This window comes from Bufo bufo, chromosome 11, assembly GCF_905171765.1.
Source record: "Bufo bufo chromosome 11, aBufBuf1.1, whole genome shotgun sequence".
Taxonomy (NCBI): domain Eukaryota; kingdom Metazoa; phylum Chordata; class Amphibia; order Anura; family Bufonidae; genus Bufo; species Bufo bufo.
In genome coordinates, this window is record NC_053399.1 from 67,577,364 (window position 1) to 67,600,346 (window position 22,983).

The following is a 22,983-nucleotide window of genomic DNA, read 5'->3' on the forward strand; positions in this document are numbered from 1 at the left end:
TGGAGTACCTCAGGGGTCAGTACTGGGCCCTACCCTCTTCAATATATTTATTAATGATCTTGTAGAAGGCTTACACAGTAAAATATCTATTTTTGCAGATTACACTAAACTGTGTAAAGTAATTGACACAGAAGAGGACAGTATACTGCTACAGATGGATCTGGATAGATTGGAGGCTTGGGCAGACAAGTGGCAGATGAGGTTTAAAACTAACAAATGTAAGGTTATGCACATGGGTAGGAATAATGCAAATCGCCCGTACATACTAAATGGTAAAACACTGGGTAACCCTGACATGGAAAAGGACCTAGGAATTTTAGTGAACAGCAAACTGAGCTGTAAAAACCAGTGTCAGGCAGCTGCTGCCAAGGCCAATAAGACAATGGGTTGCATCAAAAGAGGTATAGATGCCCGTGATGAGAACATAGTCCTACCACTTTACAAATCACTGGTCAGACCACACATGGAGTACTGTGTACAGTTCTGGTCTGATGTTAACAAGACAGACATGGCAGAGCTGGAGAGGGTTCGGAGGAGGGCAACTAAAGTAATAACTGGAATGAGGGAACTACAGTACCCTGAAAGATTATCAAAATTAGGGTTATTCACTTTAGAAAAAAGACATCTGAGTGGAGATTTAATTACTGTGTATAAATATATCAGGGGTCAGTACAGATATATCTCCCATCATCTATTTATCTCCAGAACTGTGACTGTGACAAAGGGACATACTCTGCGCCTGGAGGAAAGAAGGTTAGTACACAAACATAGAAGAGGATTCTTTACGGTAAGAGCAGTGAGCCTATGGAACTCTATGAGGAAGTGGTGATGGTGAGTTCACTAAAAGAGTTCGAGGGGCCTGGATGTATTTCTGTAGTGTAATAGTATTATAAGCTATAGCTACTAGAGAGGGGTCGTTGATCCAGGGAGTTATCTGGTTGCCTGAATGGAGTCGGGAAGGAATTCTACCTCAGTTTGTTTTTTTTGCCTTCCTCTGGATCAACTTGCAGGATAACAGGCCGAACTGGATGGACAAATGTCTTTTTTCGGCCTTATATACTATGTTACTATGTATATGTTACTACGGAGTGCTTCCGTGGTGTTTCTGTCCATGACCCTGCACCCCAAAAAAATAGAACATGTTCAAGTTGAATGGGTCTCGATCCATCCTGGCCCGCCACACGGATGTTGCCTGTGCATTGGAGACCACCAAATTGTGGTCGCCAATTCACGGAACGACCGCACAACGACCATGTGCATGAGGTCTTAGTCACATGCCAAATGAGTTTCGGAAGTGTCACACTTAATTGCTGTAGCCACAGAGGATGGAACCGAGACAGTTCGAACGTGCTTGGCATTTGGATAATTGATGGTCAGTTACAGGTCCTTCTCAAAAAATTAGCATATTGTGATAAAGTTCATTATTTTCTGTAATGTACTGATAAACATTAGACTTTCATATATTTTAGATTCATTACACACAACTGAAGTAGTTCAAGCCTTTTCTTGTTTTAATATTGATGATTTTGGCATACAGCTCATGAAAACCCCAAATTCCTATCTCCAAAAATTAGCATATCATGAAAAGGTTCTCTAAACGAGCTATTAACCTAATCATCTGAATCAACTAATTAACTCTAAACACCTGCAAAAGATTCCTGAGGCTTTTAAAAACTCCCAGCCTGGTTCATTACTCAAAACCACAATCATGGGTAAGACTGCCGACCTGACTGCTGTCCAGAAGGCCATCATTGACACCCTCAAGCAAGAGGATAAGACACAGAAAGAAATTTCTGAACGAATAGGCTGTTCCCAGAGTTCTGTATCAAGGCACCTCAGTGGGAAGTCTGTTGGAAGGAAAAAGTGTGGCAGAAAACGCTGCACAACGAGAAGAGGTGACCGGACCCTGAGGAAGATTGTGGAGAAGGACCGATTCCAGACCTTGGGGGACCTGCGGAAGCATTGGACTGAGTCTGGAGGAAGACTGGGGAGAGGGAAATGCCAAAATGCCTGAAGTCCAGTGTCAAGTACCCACAGTCAGTGATGGTCTTGGGTGCCATGTCAGCTGCTGGTGTTGGTCCACTGTGTTTTATCAAGGGCAGGGTCAATGCAGCTAGCTATCAGGAGATTTTGGAGCACTTCATGCTTCCATCTGCTGAAAAGCTTTACCCTAAGTTCACACTTGCGCGTTTTACAGCGCGTTCGAACGCGCTGTAAAACGCATAACCGATGCAAACCAATGCTTCCCTATGGGACTGGTTCACATTTTTGTGTTTTACAGCGCTTTCGAACGCGCTGAAAAACGCCCGACGCATAAACAAGTTCTTGAGCTTCTTTGGGGCGTTTTGTCGCGCGTTTACGGCCATAGGACACTGCTGTCAATCACACAAACACGCGTAATACGCGCGTTGACTATGGACAAAAACGCGCACAAAAACGTGCAACAAAAACGCGCATTTTAAACGCGCATATCAAATACGCTCAGGTCTGAACCCAGTGTCATGGAGATGAAGATTTCATTTTTCAGCACGACCTGGCACCTGCTCACAGTGCCAAAACCACTGGTAAATGGTTTACTGACCATGGTATTACTGTGCTCAATTGGCCTGCCAACTCTCCTGACCTGAACCCCATAGAGAATCTGTGGGATATTGGGAAGAGAAAATTGAGAGACGCAAGACCCAACACTCTGGATGAGCTTAAGGCCGCTATCGAAGCATCCTGGGCCTCCATAACACCTCAGCAGTGCCACAGGCTGATTGCCTCCATGCCACGCCGCATTGAAGCAGTCATTTCTGCAAAACGATTCCCGACCAAGTATTGAGTGCATAACTGAACTTAATTATTTGAAGGTTGACTTTTTTTGTATTAAAAACACTTTTCTTTTATTGGTCGGATGAAATATGCTATTTTTTGGAGATAGGAATTTTGGGTTTTCATGAGCTGTATGCCAAAATCATCAATATTAAAACAAGAAAAGGCTTGAACTACTTCAGTTGTGTGTAATGAATCTAAAATATATGAAGTCTAATGTTTATCAGTACATTACAGAAAATAATGAACTTTATCACAATATGCTAATTTTTTGAGAAGGACCTGTATATCATAATTTTTCTCCAGAATCCTCTGTCAAAGGACTCTGGTTTGTTCTTAGACTGTTTTACTACATTGTATCATCTGCAGGAGAATATTCACTTCAAGTGGCGCAGTTATTGGCCAAAACTTTTAATCCTTTCAGCCCCGGAGGGTTTTTTGTTTTCACTCCCTGCCTTTCTAGGGGCCATGATGTATTTTATTTTTCCGTTCACATAGCCATATGAGGGCTTCTTTTTTTGCGGGACAAGTTGCACTTTCCAATTCCACCTTTTAATATTGCATACGTAGTGAGGAGCTGAAAAAAATTCCTAATGGGATGAAATTGGAAAAAATGCAATTCCACCACAATTTTATGGGTTTTGTTTTTACGACGTTCCCTATATGGTAAAGCTGACCTGTTATTTTCATTCTCCAGGTCAGTAGGATTACATTGATACCACATACTGTATGTATGGTTTTCTTGCGTTTTAATACTGAAAAAAAATAAAAACCTTGAAAAAAAAGATTTTTTTTTATTTCATTGCCTAGAACTTTTTTGTAGTTATATATACAGAGCTGTATGAGAGCTCATTTTTTGTGGGGCGATCTGTTCTTTTCAGTGATACCATTTTGAAGTGTAAAGGCCTTTTTAATAGAAAAATTGCAGAAAATAATGCACTAACACAATAGGTGCAAACATTATTTATAGAGTAAGCCCTTACTCTGATATGATAAAATTTGAGACTCTCAGCCAATATATTTAAATCAAAACACATCTGTGCCTTTCTACCAGCCCCAAGGTGATCTCAGTCATTCAGGACCTACTCTTACATAGTTACATAGTTAATACGGTTGAAAAAAGACATTAGCCCATCAAGTTCAACCAAGAGATAGGTGGGGACGTGAATCCTAGAAACCTACTCTAAACCTATCAATGCCATCTACATTCAGGAAAGCAAACCCTACACATATATTGTGCTGCTCCTGGTTACCTCTGTATGCATCAAGCAACCAATGAGAGGAAGAGCACGCACAGCTATATCAAGGTCGCCTGTGCATGTTTACACTTGAAGGTGCCACTCCTTCAAGTATATACTACAGACTAAACAAAAATGTATGTGTATGACTTTTCGATCACTTTTAATTAAATTTTTTGAGGTTTGTGAAGCGACCAAAAATGATGTATTGGCCATTTTTACTTTGTTTTGCCGTTTGCCATATGGGATAAATATTTTTATATTTTAATAGTACAGGCCTTTTCGCATGTGTATGGTGTGTATGATGTGTATTTTTTTATCGTTTACATATTATTGCTTCTCTCATACACTCAAATGCATTAGCATTGGAATGTATGAAAAATACACTATGTTCCTATAGAGCCCTGCCACAGAACTTACGTAAGGCAGCATCTGTTCATTCAGGAGGACAGAAGCTGCCACACATTGCATCCGGCTCCCCTGATCCTTGCCGTGAAGAGCGAAAGTACACTCAGAAGTGAGCGCTTTGTTTTTGCTTGTTCAGTTTAAAAACAGCAGGCACCCTGCAACTATGGCGTCCAGTCTTTAACCACCTCCGGACCGCCTAACGCAGGATCGCGTTCCGGATGTGGCAGCGCTGCGCACAGTCACGCATATATGCGTCATCTCGCGAGACGCGAGACTTCCTGTGAACGCGCGCACACAGGCGCGCGCGCTCACAGGAACGGAAGGTAGGAGAGTTGATCTCCAGCCTGCCAGCGGCGATCGTTCGCTGGCAGGCTGGAGATGTGTTTTTTTTAACCCCTAACAGGTATATTAGACGCTGTTTTGATAACAGCGTCTAATATACCTGCTACCTGGTCCTCTGGTGGTCCCCTTTGTTTGGATCGACCACCAGAGGACACAGGTAGCTCAGTAAAGTAGCACCAAGCACCACTACACTACACTACACCCCCCCCCCCGTCACTTATTAACCCCTTATTAGCCCCTGATCACCCCTGATCACCCCATATAGACTCCCTGATCACCCCCCTGTCATTGATTACCCCCCTGTCATTGATCAACCCCCTGTAAAGCTCCATTCAGACGTCCGCATGATTTTTACGGATCCACTGATAGATGGATCGGATCCGCAAAACGCATCCGGACGTCTGAATGAAGCCTTACAGGGGCGTGATCAATGACTGTGGTTATCACCCCATATAGACTCCCTGATCACCCCCCTGTCATTGATTACCCCCCTGTAAAGCTCCATTCAGATGTCCGCATGATTTTTACGGATGCACTGATAGATGGATCGGATCCGCAAAACGCATACGGACGTCTGAATGAAGCCTTACAGGGGCGTGATCAATGACTGTGGTTATCACCCCATATAGACTCCCTGATCACCCCCTGTCATTGATCAACCCCCTGTAAAGCTCCATTCAGATGTCCGCATGATTTTTACGGATCCACTGATAGATGGATTGGATCCGCAAAACGCATACGGACGTCTGAATGAAGCCTTACAGGGGCATGATCAATGACTGTGGTTATCACCCCATATAGACTCCCTGATCACCCCCCTGTCATTGATTACACCCCTGTCATTGATCAACCCCCTGTAAAGCTCCATTCAGAAGTCTGCATGATTTTTACGGATCCACTGATAGATGGATCGGATCCGCAAAACACATACAGGCGTCTCCCTGGAGCCTTCCAGGGGGGGTGATCACCCCATTCAGACTCCCTGATTACCCCCCCTGTCATTGATCACCCCCCTGTCATTGATCACTCCCCCTGTCATTGATCACCCCCCTGTCATTGATCACCCTCTGTAATGCTCCATTCAGACATTTTTTGGGCCCAAGTTAGCGGAATTATTATTATTTTTTCTTACAAAGTCTCATATTCCACTAACTTGTGTCAAAAAATAAAATCTCACATGAACTCACCATACCCCTCACGGAATCCAAATGCGTAAAATTTTTTAGACATTTATATTCCAGACTTCTTCTCACGCTTTAGGGCCCCTAGAATGCCAGGGCAGTATAAATACCCCACATGTGACCCAATTTCGGAAAGAAGACACCCCCAGGTATTCCATGAGGGGCATATTGAGTCCATGAAAGATTGAAATTTTTGTCCCAAGTTAGCGGAACGGGAGACTTTGTGAGAAAAAAATTAAAAATATAAATTTCCGCTAACTTGTGCCAAAAAAAAATAAAATCTATGAACTCGCCATGCCCCTCATTGAATACCTTGGGGTGTCTTCTTTCCAAAATGGGGTCACATGTGGGGTATTTATACTGCCCTGGCATTCTAGGGGCCCCAAAGCGTGAGAAGAAGTCTGGTATCCAAATGTCTAAAAATGCCCTCCTAAAAGGAATTTGGGCACCTTTGCGCATCTAGGCTGCAAAAAAGTGTCACACATCTGGTATCGCTGTACTCAGGAGAAGTTGGGGAATGTGTTTTGGGGTGTCATTTTACATATACCCATGCTGGGTGAGCGAAATATCTTGGTCAAATGCCAACTTTGTATAAAAAAATGGGAAAAGTTGTCTTTTGCCAAGATATTTCTCTCACCCAGCAAGGGTATATGAAAAATGACACCCCAAAACACATTCCCCAACTTCTCCTGAATACGGCGATACCACATGTGTGACACTTTTTTTGCAGCCTAGGTGGGCAAAGGGGCCCATATTCCAAAGAGCACCTTTTAGGATTTCACAGGTCATTTACCTACTTACCACACATTAGGGCCCCTGGAAAATGCCAGGGCAGTATAACTACCCCACAAGTGACCCCATTTTGGAAAGAAGACACCCCAAGGTATTCCGTGAGGGGCATGGCGAGTTCCTAGAATCTTTTATTTTTTGTCACAAGTTAGTGGAAAATGCTTATTATTATTATTATTTTTTTTTTCATACAAAGTCTCATATTCCACTAACTTGTGACAAAAAATAAAAACTTCCATGAACTCACTATGCCCATCAGCGAATACCTTGGGGTCTCTTCTTTCCAAAATGGGGTCACTTGTGGGGTAGTTATACTGCCCTGGCATTCTAGGGGCCCAAATGTGTGGTAAGGAGTTTGAAATCAAATTCTGTAAAAAATGACCTGTGAAATCCGAAAGGTGCTCTTTGGAATGTGGGCCCCTTTGCCCACCTAGGCTGCAAAAAAGTGTCACACATCTGGTATCCCCGTACTCAGGAGAAGTTGGGGAATGTGTTTTGGGGTGTCATTTTACATATACCCATGCTGGGTGAGAGAAATATCTTGGCAAAAGACAACTTTTCCCATTTTTTTTTATACAAAGTTGGCATTTGACCAAGATATTTATCTCACCCAGCATGGGTATATGTAAAATGACACCCCAAAACACATTCCTCAACTTCTCCTGAATACAGAGATACCAGATGTGTGACACTTTTTTGCAGCCTAGGTGGGCAAAGGGGCCCATATTCCAAAGAGCACCTTTCGGATTTCACAGGTCATTTTTTACAGAATTTGATTTCAAACTCCTTACCACACATTTGGGCCCCTAGAATGCCAGGGCAGTATAACTACCCCACAAGTGACCCCATTTTGGAAAGAAGAGACCCCAAGGTATTTCGTGATGGGCATAGTGAGTTCATAGAAGTTTTTTTTTTTTGTCACAAGTTAGTGGAATATGAGACTTTGTAAGAAAAAAAAAAAAAAAAATCATCATTTTCCGCTAACTTGTGACAAAAAATAAAAAGTTCTATGAACTCACTATGCCCATCAGCGAATACCTTAGGGTGTGTACTTTCCGAAATGGGGTCATTTGTGGGGTGTTTGTACTGTCTGGCCATTGTAGAACCTCAGGAAACATGACAGGTGCTCAGAAAGTCAGAGCTGCTTCAAAAAGCGGAAATTCACATTTTTGTACCATAGTTTGTAAACGCTATAACTTTTACCCAAAGCATTTTTTTTTTACCCAAACATTTTTTTTTTATCAAAGACATGTAGAACAATAAATTTAGAGCAAAATTTATATATGGATCTCGTTTTTTTTGCAAAATTTTACAACTGAAAGTGAAAAATGTCATTTTTTTGCAAAAAAAATCGTTAAATTTCGATTAATAACAAAAAAAGTAAAAATGTCAGCAGCAATGAAATACCACCAAATGAAAGCTCTATTAGTGAGAAGAAAAGGAGGTAAAATTCATTTGGGTGGTAAGTTGCATGACCGAGCAATAAACGGTGAAAGTAGTGTAGGTCAGAAGTGTAAAAAGTGGCCTGGTCTTTCAGGGTGTTTAAGCACTGGGGGCTGAGGTGGTTAAAGTCCCGGCCAGCGCCGTACGGCATGTAAGGCACTGGTCGGGAAGGGGTTAAAACACAAGAAAAACTATATAAGTGTGGTATCGCTGTAATTGTATTGAGCTAGAGAATGAAGAAAACAGGTCAGTTTTACCACACAGGGAATGCCGTAAAAAAACAAAACAATTATTTTTTTTAGCTTCCCTTTATACTGTATGCAATATTAAATGGTACTATTAGAAAGTAAAACTTGTCCCGCAAAAATAAGCTCACATGTGGCTATCCTAGTGGGGGTCAGGGGAGCCAGATTGTGTGTGCGGCAGCCTTGGTTCTTCTGAATGATCTGAGGCCGGCGCACATGTACGCTACATAGAAACATAGTGTAAGTCTTATAGACACCAATGCTAATGCATTGGGGTCTATGAGAGAAGCAATCATTGCTTGCTCAAGTTCCTTTGGGGAACTGTTAAAAAAAAAAAAAAAAGGAAAATGGGAAAAAGGAAAATGGGAAAAAGGAAAATGGTCACCTTCACCTCCCACAAAAAAATTCTATAAAAGTGATCAAAAGGTTATACACACCCCAAGATGGTATCAATGAAAAGTAAAGATTGCCCTGCAAAAACTGAGCACCATTCTACATGTCCAGTCAAAATTGTCTCCTTTAGGCCTCATGCACACGACCGTTGTTCTGGTCCGCATCCGAGCCACATTTTTTGTGGCTCGGATGCAGACCCATTCACTTCAATGGGGCCACAAAAGATGCGGACAGCACTCCGTGTGCTGTCCGCATCCGTTGCTCCGTTCTGTGGCCCCGCAAAAAATATATAACATGTCCTATTCTTGTCCGCACTTTGCGGACAAGAGTAGGCAGTTATATTAAAGACCGTCTGTGCCGTTCCGCAAAATTGCGGAACGCACACGGACGCCATCCGTGGTTTGATGACCGCAAAACACACAACGGTCGCGTGCATGAGGCCTTAATCCTTCATCCATGCTTTCTCTGCCTGTATCAAACACAAGGCTTTCTTCGGATAAACATAGCTACACATATTCAATTATTCAAATGTTGATGATAACAACTTTTATTTTTACTTCTGAATCTTTTATTAATTTTTTTTCATTCCTTTTCACTGTTCATAGTGTCCCAAGCAGATTGCTATGTTCAATTAAGCCTTCCTACTGCATCCCCACTACCTTCCAGGACAAAAGTTGTATATAACTCCAGAGACCCTGAATGGAATGAATCATTTCATTATCGAATTCATAGTGCTGTCAAGGTAAGATCATATTATGTAAAGGAAGGTATCCCCCATATTTCTTTAATAATAAAAACACAGCTTTTTTTTTTTTTCCTGATGCTAGATTTATTTTTCACATTTTTATATTTTGTACCTGATTTGGGGGCTGCAGTCTTGTTTTAGCCGATGTTAACAGCATCCAGGGAGATGCTTTATAGCAACCTGAAAACTGAAGATGTTCATTTACGGTAATGTCTGTGGGAGAACCCTGTCTATATATAGACCTGGATTTCTCACAACTGCCCCTCTCGCACTCACAAAATGTCAATTTAATTGTTCGCAACTGAAATTTTTGTGGGATTTCCATGAGATCAGGATCTGTTGTGGGTTGCTTTCATTGTGTTACTCTTTTCACCTAACTGTATTCAGGTGATAACTCCTATTTATAAGGTGCATTTAGTCGCACCAATAATCGTCCAGATAATCAGGAACGACCCCTTCCCTTAATTGCTCTATATTACATTTTATGTGAGGCAAGGTTTTGGCACTGTTTTTTATTTTTTACAACATTCATCTGACAGGGTAGATCATGTGCTATTTTTATAGACCAAGTAGTTACGGACGCAATGATATCAAATATGTCTACTTTCTTTGTTTGTTTCAGTTTTACATAATAAAGCATTTTTGAAAAAAAAAATGTTTTTGTGTCTCCATTTTCTGAACGCCATATTTATTTTATTTTTCTGTCAATCGTCTGGTGAAGGGGCTCGTTTTTTGCAGGATGAGTTGATGTTTTTATTGGTACCATTTTTGGGTACAAATGATTTTTTTTTTGTTCATTATTTCACTTTATGGGGCAAGGTGACCAAAAAATTGGTTGTTTTAGCACAGTTTTTTATTTTATTTATTTTTATAGCGTTCACCTGAGGGGTTAGGTCATGTGACCTTTTTATAGAGCAGATCGTTACGGACATGGCAATACCTAATATGTATACGTTTTCTTATTTATTTAAGTTTTACACAATAATAGCATTTTTGAAACACAAAAATGATGTTTTAGTGTCTACATAGTCTGAGAGCCATAGCTTTTTAATTTTTTGACCGATTGTCTTAGGGTCTAATTTTTTGCAGGATTAGGTGACTGTTTGATTGCTTCTATTTTGGGGGGCATACGCCTTTTTGATCGCTTGGTGTTGCACTTTATGTGATGCTAGGTGACCAAAAATTTTAATGTCTCCATGTTCCCAGAGCTACATATTTTTTTTTTTTTTAAGTGATTTTCCTATGTAGGGGCTCATTTTTTGGGGGCGTAAGATGACGTTTTATTGGTACCATTTTGTGGGACATACACTTTTTTGATCCCTTGGGGTTGCACTTTTTGTGATGTAAGAAGGTGACAAAAATTGCTTTTTTTTTACACTTTAAAAAAAATAAAATTATTGTGTTTATCGGACGGGGTGGATCGTGTGATATATTTATAGAGCCGGTCATTACGGACGCGGCAATACTAAATATGTCTCTTTTATTTTTATTTATTCTATTTTTAAAAAGAATAATGAAAAAAATTTCCTTCAAAAATTCTAAGCCTTATAAGATTCAAAAAAATAAAAGGACATTTACAAAATGATGCAAACATGAAAGTGGACATATGGGTAATGTAAGCTAATAACTCTCTTATGATGTATCACTATCTGCCTTAAAAGCAGAGAAATAAAATTGCACATTTTTCAAAATTTTCTGTAAATTTTGGATTTTTTTTGTATTGGTGAAATATATCGAAAATTTTTCACTATTATGAAGTACGTGTTGCGAGAAAACTGTCTCAGAATGGCTTGGATAAGTAAAAGCATTCCAAAGTTATCACCACTTAAAGTGACACATGTCAAGTTTCCAAAAAACGGCGTGGTACTTAAGGTGAAAAATAACAAGGTCCGTAAGGTCTTAATAAAACGTATATGTCTTACATTAAAACTTGATTTGAGCAGTAGGTTATTTTCCGATAACCGGCTCCTCTTACACAAACTTGTGTTACATGGCTACCCAGCATCATACATTCTCTCCCCTGCTGCACAATCACACCCTGTTGATGTAGCCAAGTAATGTATCCTTATTTCCAGTTGCTCTTCTCTGTTGCTTTGTAACACATGCATAGGAGGTGAAACCTGCCAAATATAAAATGAAAAAAGAAAAACTTCAAATGCAAATCCCAATTTGACATTTCATTTTCAACCTATGTCTGCAAAATGCATACCAAAATTAAAAGTAAAATGCAATTCCTCCTTTTGAATTTTCATTCCCAACTCCAGCGTGGGTAATATATGCCAAAAATAAATGTAAAATTAAATAGCCTTTGCCTTTTAAATTTCAACTTTGTCAATTATCATCTCCCCATAGTGGTATTTTACTGTCAAAATATAAATCAAATGAAAAAACTAAAATGAAACTTAAAAAGGTAGTTTGCCAAAATTCTAATCAAAATGAAAAACAGCACTTGCCGTATAGCATTTTCATTTTAAAATTGTCCAACATTCAAATTCATGCAAATGAGCAGTAGTGGGACTGGGTCAGTATACAAAATTATGTTGTTTAAATCTTAACTGTGCAGAAGGAAAAAATAAATGAACCTTTTCGATGGCGCTGTCAGCAGGAATCAGATAACAGGTAGGTATTGATAAACACAATACTTTTTTATTTTCAGTCTACGCGTTTCAGGGGCGGAGAGCCCCCTTCATCAGGACAATATACAGCATAAAGAGGCATTCACATGTAGCGATTATTTAAACACAGAAATGGCGCGTAAGAGACAACAGAGGTGGAGAATGGGGAGGGGAGGGGGCGGGCGGTGGGCGTGTGTGCCAGGCAATGGGGAACACGTCTTCTAGTGTTTAATTCCATACAGACCTATTTGCTAGTAGAATATGTTACTTTTTCCTATACAGCAAATGTGTGGTTATATTCTAGTATACATTGGAAAATGACAGGGCTGGAGTGGTCGGAATGACAATGTTGTTGGATGTTTTCGGGTGGATGGATCTCATACTCCTGCTTTATTGTCAGGGACCGGCAGCAGGTAGTGTAAAGCATGGTGGTTTATTTTGTTTTGTATTCAGAATGGTACAGGAGGTTGGCAAGAGGAATATTAAATTGTTGACAACTAGTATATAAGGGATAATCGATGATCACAATAAATACTAAAATAGGGATAAAGATAATAATAATAATAATAATAGTAGATAAGACCAAAAAATAGGGGGTAGGAGTGTATATAATTATACAGTGTAAAATTACTGTGTAGTCTTTTTATTATCATTATTAGGTGCATTCCTTGCCTCATTGCACATCTTTGGAGTACCCCAAAATGACGGGTGCAGTGGGAGTTTGCAGATGTTATTTTGTTTTACTTTGTATTATTTTATATGTAGATGTTATTTTATTTTATTTTATAGTTTCTCATATTGATAGGGGATGGGGGTAGAGGAAATACCAAGACAAATATCCTCCTGAGATCGAAAGATCAAGAGTATTCATATAATGTGATGGTGTATTGTTACTTTTATTGAAACTGTATCCATTTTTATCATGGACACAGTTTCATGTGTGTAAACTAGCAGAGATATTTAAGCAGTGTTGTTGACCTGCCAGCATATATTGCATAAAGATAGTGTTTGTACTTGCACAGTAGGGCAAGACAAAACAAAAAAAGGGGAGGAAGGAAGGGGTTAAGCTAAAAAATGGTCTCATTTATTTCATTTAATCCTTGTGGATCAAGGGTATCTAATTGGTACATCCAGTAGACTTCTCGTCGCTGCAGGGTACTAAACCGATTGTATGGGTTTTCTGGTATGTAGTCTATTAGTGTAATCTTGATTGGGTGATTTTTTCCTTCTGGTGTAGAGGCACAATGTCTGGAGAGGCTATGTTTTTGGTAGAGTTTTTGGATATTGTGCCTATGCTGGTTTAGCCTACAGTGTAGCTCCTGAGTTGTGCGGCCTACATATTGAAGGCCGCAGCTACACTCGATTAGATAGATTACATAGCTGGATTGGCACGTTAGGTAATGCTTTATCGCAAAGGTGGTCCCATTTTTATTTGACGAGAAATGTGCACATTTATTGGTTATTACCTTACAACATAGGCACTGACTTTTCCCACCTTTGCGATAAAGCATTACCTAACGTGCCAATCCAGCTATGTAATCTATCTAATCGAGTGTAGCTGCGGCCTTCAATATGTAGGCCGCACAACTCAGGAGCTACACTGTAGGCTAAACCAGCATAGGCACAATATCCAAAAACTCTACCAAAAACATAGCCTCTCCAGACATTGTGCCTCTACACCAGAAGGAAAAAATCACCCAATCAAGATTACACTAATAGACTACATACCAGAAAACCCATACAATCGGTTTAGTACCCTGCAGCGACGAGAAGTCTACTGGATGTACCAATTAGATACCCTTGATCCACAAGGATTAAATGAAATAAATGAGACCATTTTTTAGCTTAACCCCTTCCTTCCTCCCCTTTTTTTGTTTTGTCTTGCCCTACTGTGCAAGTACAAACACTATCTTTATGCAATATATGCTGGCAGGTCAACAACACTGCTTAAATATCTCTGCTAGTTTACACACATGAAACTGTGTCCATGATAAAAATGGATACAGTTTCAATAAAAGTTACAATACACCATCACATTATATGAATACTCTTGATCTTTCGATCTCAGGAGGATATTTGTCTTGGTATTTCCTCTACCCCCATCCCCTATCAATATGAGAAACTATAAAATAAAATAAAATAACATCTACATATAAAATAATACAAAGTAAAACAAAATAACATCTGCAAACTCCCACTGCACCCGTCATTTTGGGGTACTCCAAAGATGTGCAATGAGGCAAGGAATGCACCTAATAATGATAATAAAAAGACTACACAGTAATTTTACACTGTATAATTATATACACTCCTACCCCCTATTTTTTGGTCTTATCTACTATTATTATTATTATTATTATCTTTATCCCTATTTTAGTATTTATTGTGATCATCGATTATCCCTTATATACTAGTTGTCAACAATTTAATATTCCTCTTGCCAACCTCCTGTACCATTCTGAATACAAAACCAAATAAACCACCATGCTTTACACTACCTGCTGCCGGTCCCTGACAATAAAGCAGGAGTATGGGATCCATCCACCCGAAAACATCCAACAACATTGTCATTCCGACCACTCCAGCCCTGTCATTTTCCAATGTATACTAGAATATAACCACACATTTGCTGTATAGGAAAAAGTAACATATTCTACTAGCAAATAGGTCTGTATGGAATTAAACACTAGAAGATGTGTTCCCCATTGCCTGGCACACATGCCCACCGCCCGCCCCCTCCCCTCCCCATTCTCCACCTCTGTTGTCTCTTACGCGCCATTTCTGTGTTTAAATAATCGCTACATGTGAATGCCTCTTTATGCTGTATATTGTCCTGATGAAGGGGGCTCTCCGCCCCTGAAACGCGTAGACTGAAAATAAAAAGTATTGTGTTTATCAATACCTACCTGTTATCTGATTCCTGCTGACAGCGCCATCGAAAGGGTTCATTTATTTTTTCCTTCTGCACGGATACCTCTACCCGACGAATGCTATCACAAGCACGGGCTGGAACCTAGGCAGCAGCGCAGGCACCCCGCATGCCGATCGGGCAAATCGGCAGAAGCTTCTAATGGTGTTGTGACTTTTCACAACACAATCTGGTGAGAGTTTCTACATATCTCTTATCAATTTATTGTACAACACCACACATGAGGCGCTGCCTCCTGTCTTTCTTTTATCTTTTAATTCTTAACTGAACAGACAGTTCTAAAGAGGGCGCTCTGCTTCTTCACAATTCTAACAGCTCCCACACAGTTGCAGATCAGAACGAGTTTAGATTTCCACTAGATGGCGCTGTGCATGAGAGGAAAATGATGCTAGTCCTCAGAATGTATGGCATAAGACTATGAATCCAATAGATGGCGCTGTGCATGAGATAAAAATTACGCTAGACTGCAGAATGTATGGCATAAGATTATAATTCCAATAGATAGAGCTGTGCATGAGAGGAAAATGGCACAAAGGGACACAACACATTAAATAACACTATGATATGGTTAGCCTATGTAGCTTACTTAGTAGAGCTACAGGCATCAAAGTGAAACTCAAGGGTTCAAGGCCCCAGGTTGCTTTTTCAATTTTTTCTTTTTAATATCTTCTTGCATTTGAAGCCAACTGAACATCTAGATTGCATGTAATTTAATGCAATTAGGCATACAGTTACACCCGAACTGTTAACTGGGGCTGTGACACTATAAAGTATCACAGCCCCTGAGTCTCTGCTCTCATCAAGAGCAGATACACGGAGACGCCGGTAAGGGACCGATAAGAGTGGTCCCTTGCTGGCAATCGCTCTGATTGGTTAGTCTGTACAGAATGACCAATTGGAGCGTAGGCAGTGTAAAAATGCTAGTTTCAGGCTCTGATCTCCACTCTGGAGCTCAGAGCCTGAAATCAGGCATTGCCCCCTTTATGCCCCTGAGCACCAATTCTGCCCACTATGGCCACCTCCAGCCCTTCGTAGCAGTCCCCCCGGTATTGTATGTGATGGCGGCGGCTCTGAAATGGATCTGCTGCCATCAGCAACAAATGTCAGCTATAACATACAGCTGACGCTCTGCTGCAACGGCTGACATTGCTGCTTGCACTGATCCTGACCATTTGATCCCTTGCCACAGTCAGTAGACTCCTGCGGCATCCATCGGGTTAACAGAGGGAGGTGGCTCCCTCCCCGCCACCATGCTGTGATGACAGAATCCCATGGCAGCCAGACACCTCACAAAGACATCCAGGCTTCAGACAACTACACTTCAGAATGTCCTGACGCTTGTGTCAAAATGTTATGTGCAGGGCTCAAAGCGGGCGCCAGCTACTCCATAATGCCATGCTGCTGCTGCCTTCTCTTTTTTTCCTTCCGGAAGAGGACACTGCAGCAGCGCAGTAAGAACAAGGAGACGGCAGAGCCATCTTAGACCGTGAGCACAGCACTGGTCTAAGTTATGCTGCGCATCCTCTTGTATATAATGATATGGTCGACCATGCTGGTATAACCTGGGCATCTGTTATAAGTTATACATCTTCTTATAGTAATATGGAGCATGCTGGTATAACCTGGGTATCTCCTTTGTTATACAGGAGATGCCCAGGTTATGGTCATCCATATTATTCACTATATACAAAAAGATGTATATCTTATACCAGCTGTGCATATAGAGAAGATACCTAGGTTATACCAGCATGGACTATATCACTATGTACAAGAAGGTGTATAACTTATACCAGCTGTACATATATAATTATATACAGAAGATACTCAGGATGCCACAGTTGGCTACTGAAATTACATTCAATCTGAACGTACAGTTACGTCCAAATGCGGGACGGGGTTAAAAAGAAAAACAATTTTTTTTAAAAAATGAGACAAAAAAAGAAAAAGCAACGGGGCCTTTGCTTTTCACTTTGATGTCTGTAGCTCTACTAAGTAAGCTACATAGACTAAGACTCCATTCAGACGTTCGGACACCGGCAGAGTGCGTTCTGCATTTTGCAAACCGCACATTGCCGGCACTTAATAGAAAATGCCTATTCGTATCCGCAATTGCGGACAATAGGACAAGTTCTATTTTTTTCGGGATTGGAATTGCGGACCCAGAAGTGCGGGTCCGGATTCGGGTCGCACATCGTGCGGCCCCCTTAGAAATGAATGAGTCCGCAATTCCGCGGAACGGAATTGCAGACGTGTGAATGGAGCCTAACTGTCAAGAAGCTGGCCATATGTGGCGGGGCGCAGGGCAGTGATGTATGCGCGCCTGCCTCACTATCCTGGACACAAGTAAGTATTAGTTTTTAGTTGCTTTTTATTTATTTTTGCCAACTTTTGGGGGCACAGGAGGACATATTACTGCAGGGACAGTGGGGGCAAATGATTACATGGGGCAAACTACTGTACTTCATGGGGCGGGCAGTGTGGGGGCAAATTACTTCCAGGGGGGGCAGTGTGGGGGCAAATTACTTCCAGGGGGGCAGTGTGGAGGAAAATTACTTCATAGGTGGCTGTGTGGGGAAAATTACTTCATGGGGGCAGTGTGGGGGCAAATTAATTCATGGGGGCAGTGTGGGGGTAAACTACTACATGGGGGGGCAGTGTGGGGGTAAACTACTACATGGGGGGGCAGTGTGGGGGTAAACTACTACATGGGGGGGCAGTGTGGGGGTAAACTACTACATGGGGGGGCAGTGTGGGGGTAAACTACTACATGGGGGGCAGTGTGGGGGCAAACTAATAAATGGGGGGGAGGGTGGGGGTAAACTACTACATGGGGGGCAGTGTGGGGGTAAACTACTACATGGGAGGCAGTGTGGGGGTAAACTTACATGGGGCAAACTACTACATGGGGGCAGTGTGGGGGCAAACTAATAAATGGGGGGCAGTGTGGGGGTAAATTACTTTGGGAGGCATTACTATGTGTGGGCAATGTGGGGGAAAATTACTACTGGGGGGAAATTACTATATGGGGGCAGTGTGGGGGATGTTGCTATTACAGGGACATATTAGGGGACATTGTTTTGGGGGACACTATACAGGCATTATTACCTGGAGCACAATATAGGTTTTTATTTTTACGGGGGGCACTCTAAGGGATAATTTATCAAACTGGTGAAAAAGTAGAACTGGCTTAGTTGCCCATAGCAACGAATCAGATTCCACCTTTCATTTTTGACAGCTCCTTTGGAAAATGAAAGGTGGAATCTGATTGGTTGCTATTTTAGCAATGCAGGATTCTTCACTCTAGCACAGAACCATCCGCTAGAGTGAAGAATCCTGCATTGCTGAGATAGCAGTGCGGTCCTACCCTGAAAACGCATTGACTGTCTGTGTGAACATTGCCCACTTCACATTTTGGACCAGCGACGCTGATAATACAGGCAACGTACTGGAGTGCTTCTTTCATTTTTATATCTACTTTGAACTAATTTGATAAATGACCTCAATTATGTCTACTGGGGTTAATATTTTTTCAGCAGTACAGTACCTGGGGCATTGGGGAGCACCACGGGCACAGTATTGGAGTGGCAGCAGGATGACATTGTCGGGACACCGGGATGGGGAGGTTGATAGAAAAATTTAGAAATCTAACGTGTCTGTGTAACAAACTCTGCAGAGACGAGATGTGGCTGAAAGAATTAGTCATGGTGGTCTGGATCAAACAGAGGAGAAGGGGAGAGAGAGCTACATAACAGGAGATGTCACTGGAAGTAAGAGATATGTGGTGCTGTATTCTCCTATATGTAGAGCTGGCTCACTACTGTGACCTGCGTCTCATCTTCTCCTCCAAGTCTTTTTTATTGTAATCATATGTGTTTTAAATATGGCAACTAAAGATGTAATTTGTAGATATCACCTGCAGTCCTATGTAACATCCCAGATAACAGTGATAACTTTCTGTGTGCAGATAATGTAGTAGATGTTCCCTACAGTCCTATGTAACACCCCACATAACACAATAATTAATAAATGTGTGTTATGTGGGGTGTTACATAGGACTGCAGGTAACATCTATGACATCTGTACTCAGAGTTATGAGATGGTGGGGTTCCGACTCCTGGCACCCCCACCAATCAGCTGTTTGAGGAGACTGCGTTGTTCCAGGGAGCGCCACAGCCTTTTTGCGCCTTACCAAGCACAGCTCTGTCCATTTGATAGCACTGTGCTTGGTATTGCAGCTCAGCCCCAATCACTCAGATGAGACAGAGCTGCACCTAGGGCATGTGAACGATGAATATCATGTCATATGGCCTAGGAAAAGACTGTGGCACTCATGAAGCACCGAATCCTCTTCATACAGAAAATAAATTAAAATGGAGTGAGGGGGCTGAGTTGGGTAGACAGCCCCGGGCCTATCATGCACTTAATCCGCCCCTGGTCTTATGTCATACATTCTGCAGACTAGCATAATTTTCCTCTCATGCACAGCGTCATCTATTGGAAGTCTAAACTCGTTCTGATCTGCAGCTGTGGGTGACCTGTTAGAATTGTGTAGAAGCAGAGCGCCTTCTTTTGGACATACAGAGTCACTGTCTGTTCAGTCAAGAATTAAATAACATAATTTGGTTCTTGAGCCATGCTCACTACTACTCATTTGTATGAATTTGAATGTTGGACAGTATTAAAATGTTATTTGGTAAGTAGCATTTTTCATTTTGATTTGAATTTTGGCAGGGAAAATGCCTACAAGAGATTAAATTGAAATCTCAAACTACCTTTTAAGGTTTTATTTTAGTTTTTTTCATTTCATTTATAATGTTGACAGGAAAATACCACTATGGGGAGATGATAATTAATTGACAAAGTTGACAAAAGGCTATTTAATTTAATATTTTTTGGCACATATTACCCACACTGGAGTTGGAAATGAAAATTCAAATGGAGTAATTGTGTTTCACTTTTAATTTTGGCATGCATTTTACAGATATGGGTTGAAAATGAAATGCTTGTCTGCTAGTCATCCTTGTTACAGCCTAGAGTCTCTGTGCTGAATTCTGTGACTGCCCAATAATACCTTTGCCTGTGCAGCCTCTACTGATTGAAAGTTTTGGGTGCATACAGGCAACAACTTTAGAGACATACAGAGGTTAAAGGATGAAGCTCAGCTAGTACCAATCTAATTGTGGCAAAGTGTTCACATACTGGTTTGTAAAAACTTTTGCAGCCACCAATCAGTGATAGAGATGAGCAAATTTCTTGAAATTCATTTCAGGACCGATCCCCATATATATTAGGGATCGACCGATTATCGGTTTGGCCGATATTGAGGATTTTGACAGTTATCGGTATCGGCATCTATTTTGCCGATATACCGATAACGTATTGGGAACACAGAACGCGCTGCTCTCAGCGCTCTCTGTGTTCCCTCCGCAGCACAGGGGAGAAGGAAGCAGTGTCTCCTCCCCCTGTGCTGCTGCTGCCGCTACCGCCAATGAGAGGAGAGAAGATAAGAGGAGGGGAGGGGCTGTGGCCACTGCGCCACCAATGAAGATAAGCCTTTCATTCATATACAGGAGGCGAGAGCTGGCTGCAGAATCACATAGCCAGCTCCCGACCTCTATGAGCGGTAGCTGCGATCTGCGGTAGTTAACTCCTCAGGTGCCGCGGACCGCAGCTACCGCTCATAGAGGTCGGGAGCCGGCTATGTGATTCTGCAGCCAGCTCCCGCCTCCTGTATATGAATGATTGAGAGACTTATCTTCATTGGTGGCGCAGTGCGCCCCCCCCCAAGCCCCCCAGTATTAATCATTGGTGGCGCAATACGCCCCCCACCCCCATCCCGGCCAATAGAAAAAACATTGGTGGCGCAGTGCGCCCCCCCCCCCCACACAGTATTACTCATTGGTGGCAGTGGCCACAGGATCCCCTCTCCCCTGCTCCTCCGATCGGAGCCCCAGCTGTGTAAGCCTGGGGCTCCAATCGGTTACCATGGCAGCCAGGACGCTATTGAAACCCTGGCTGCCATGGTAAGCTCCATGCTGCTGTGTGCACAAAGCACAGGGCAGCAGGGACAGTGTGAGCTCCTATTCACCCTGATAGAGATCTATCAGGGGGAATAGGACAAGGGTTCTAGTCCCTAAGGGGGCTAAAAGTTAGTAAAAAAAACCCACAAAAATATTAAGTATAAATGAAAAAGATTTATAAAAAAAATACACATTAACAATAAACAAGAAAAATACACATTAACAATAAACATATTAATTTTCAACAGATTTGTGTAGGAATTTTTTTTATACCGATATTCACAGAATATCGGTATAAATTATCGGCTATCGGCCTGAAAGTTCACAAATTATCGGTATCGGCCCTAAAAAATCAATATTGGTCGATCCCTAATATATATATATATATATTAGTATTTAAAAAAGCAATGGCTTTTTCTGAAAAAATTGGTCCAAAAATGATTCTGTAATAGGACAGATGCCTTCCTGTATTGAAAGGAGCAAGGGCTTTTTCAGAACAAGTGGTCCAAAAATGTTTCCTTAATGGGGGCAGAAGTCCATTTTAAACACACACAGTAGTACTGGAAAAAGCAGTGGCATGTTCTGAAACAAATAGTCCTAAAATTATTCCTTAAAAGGACACTAAACCTCTAAACACATAAAGAATAACCAAATACATGTGTAAAAATGTCCAAGTCAATGCCTCCAAGACTTCCAGCAAGCTGCCATAGCAAGCCGTTTTTTCTGAAATTTTGAAGGCAGAGAGGAAATCTTTTCTCCCTGTCACCATCATCTTTGGCTAGAGACGGGCTGTGTGCACCAGCATGAGATTACAAACCCAGCAGTTTGGGTGAACGGGACGGGTTTAGTTCCTTTTCGCTATTGTTGTGGAACTGGGTGTGGTAACCATTGTGGCAACCAACAGATTTGACTTGGGGCTAAACCTAAGGGAGTTATTCTGGTGGTTCCCTGGTTTTCATGCTTTAATCCTTATCCAGGGTATTGGACTTTGCTGCAGGGAACACACCAGTTCACTACTGCTTGGTGTAATATCTGTGTGCTGACCCATAGAGGTCAAAATAAACAGGTGCGTAGTAGCACTGAGATGGGCAAAACTAGCAGTCAGTAACAGGACAAGGGCAGAGCAGGCAGACTACTCGCAAAACCATGAAACAGTCTGAGGTGAAGGCAGATAGCAAGGCATCAATATGACAATAAAAAATAGGTCTGGTTAGGCAGTGGAAAATCAGTCAAGGGGCAAGGGTCAGTGCATGGGTAGACAAATTGAAGAGCACACAACCCTGCAGTACTAACAAGCTAAACAGACCTATTGCTCAGGCCTTCTCTCCCACTGGGTAAGGTTCCTAAAGTACCTGTGGACCAGGAGGCACAGATCCCCAGCACAGACTTGAAAAAGGAGTGTTTTCAACTATGAAACGCGTTGTCATCTATATTTAAATAAAAGTAATCATCTTCAACAGCTTGAGGTCGTGTTATTGCACCAGAAGGTATTGAAAACTGTGGACCCCATTTTCTTCCCACACCCATTTATTGTCTCAACATCAGCAGGAACAAATTTGGATACAGAGGATTTGGAGCAGCGGTTCAGCATACTACTGTAGGTCTAAGGAGGGACATGTGGAAGGAGTTGGGAATGCAGAAATATGGAGGCAAACATAGCTTATAACAAACTTTGTTAATTTGCCAAATGACTTTGATAGGCCCTAGCACTTACTTTACCAATGAGAGGCTGCTCACCATTGTGGAAACCTTGGCTACAAGAATGTCATTGGGATTACCCAGGAAATAGTCCAAATGGGTCTGATGAAGAAGGGAGACCCT

At 41.6% G+C, this 22,983-nt stretch overlaps 1 protein-coding gene across 3 annotated transcripts in view; it reads left to right on the forward strand.

Moving 5' to 3' along the window:
* PLA2G4F (phospholipase A2 group IVF) overlaps nucleotides 1–22,983 on the forward strand; it is a 490,195-nt gene that overhangs the window by 34,437 nt on the left and 432,775 nt on the right. For all 3 annotated transcript variants that reach the window (XM_040410952.1, XM_040410953.1, XM_040410954.1), the window contains exon 3: nucleotides 9,459–9,595. In XM_040410952.1, the coding sequence (XP_040266886.1) occupies nucleotides 9,459–9,595 (137 nt within the window). The remainder of the gene's footprint in view (nucleotides 1–9,458; nucleotides 9,596–22,983) is intronic.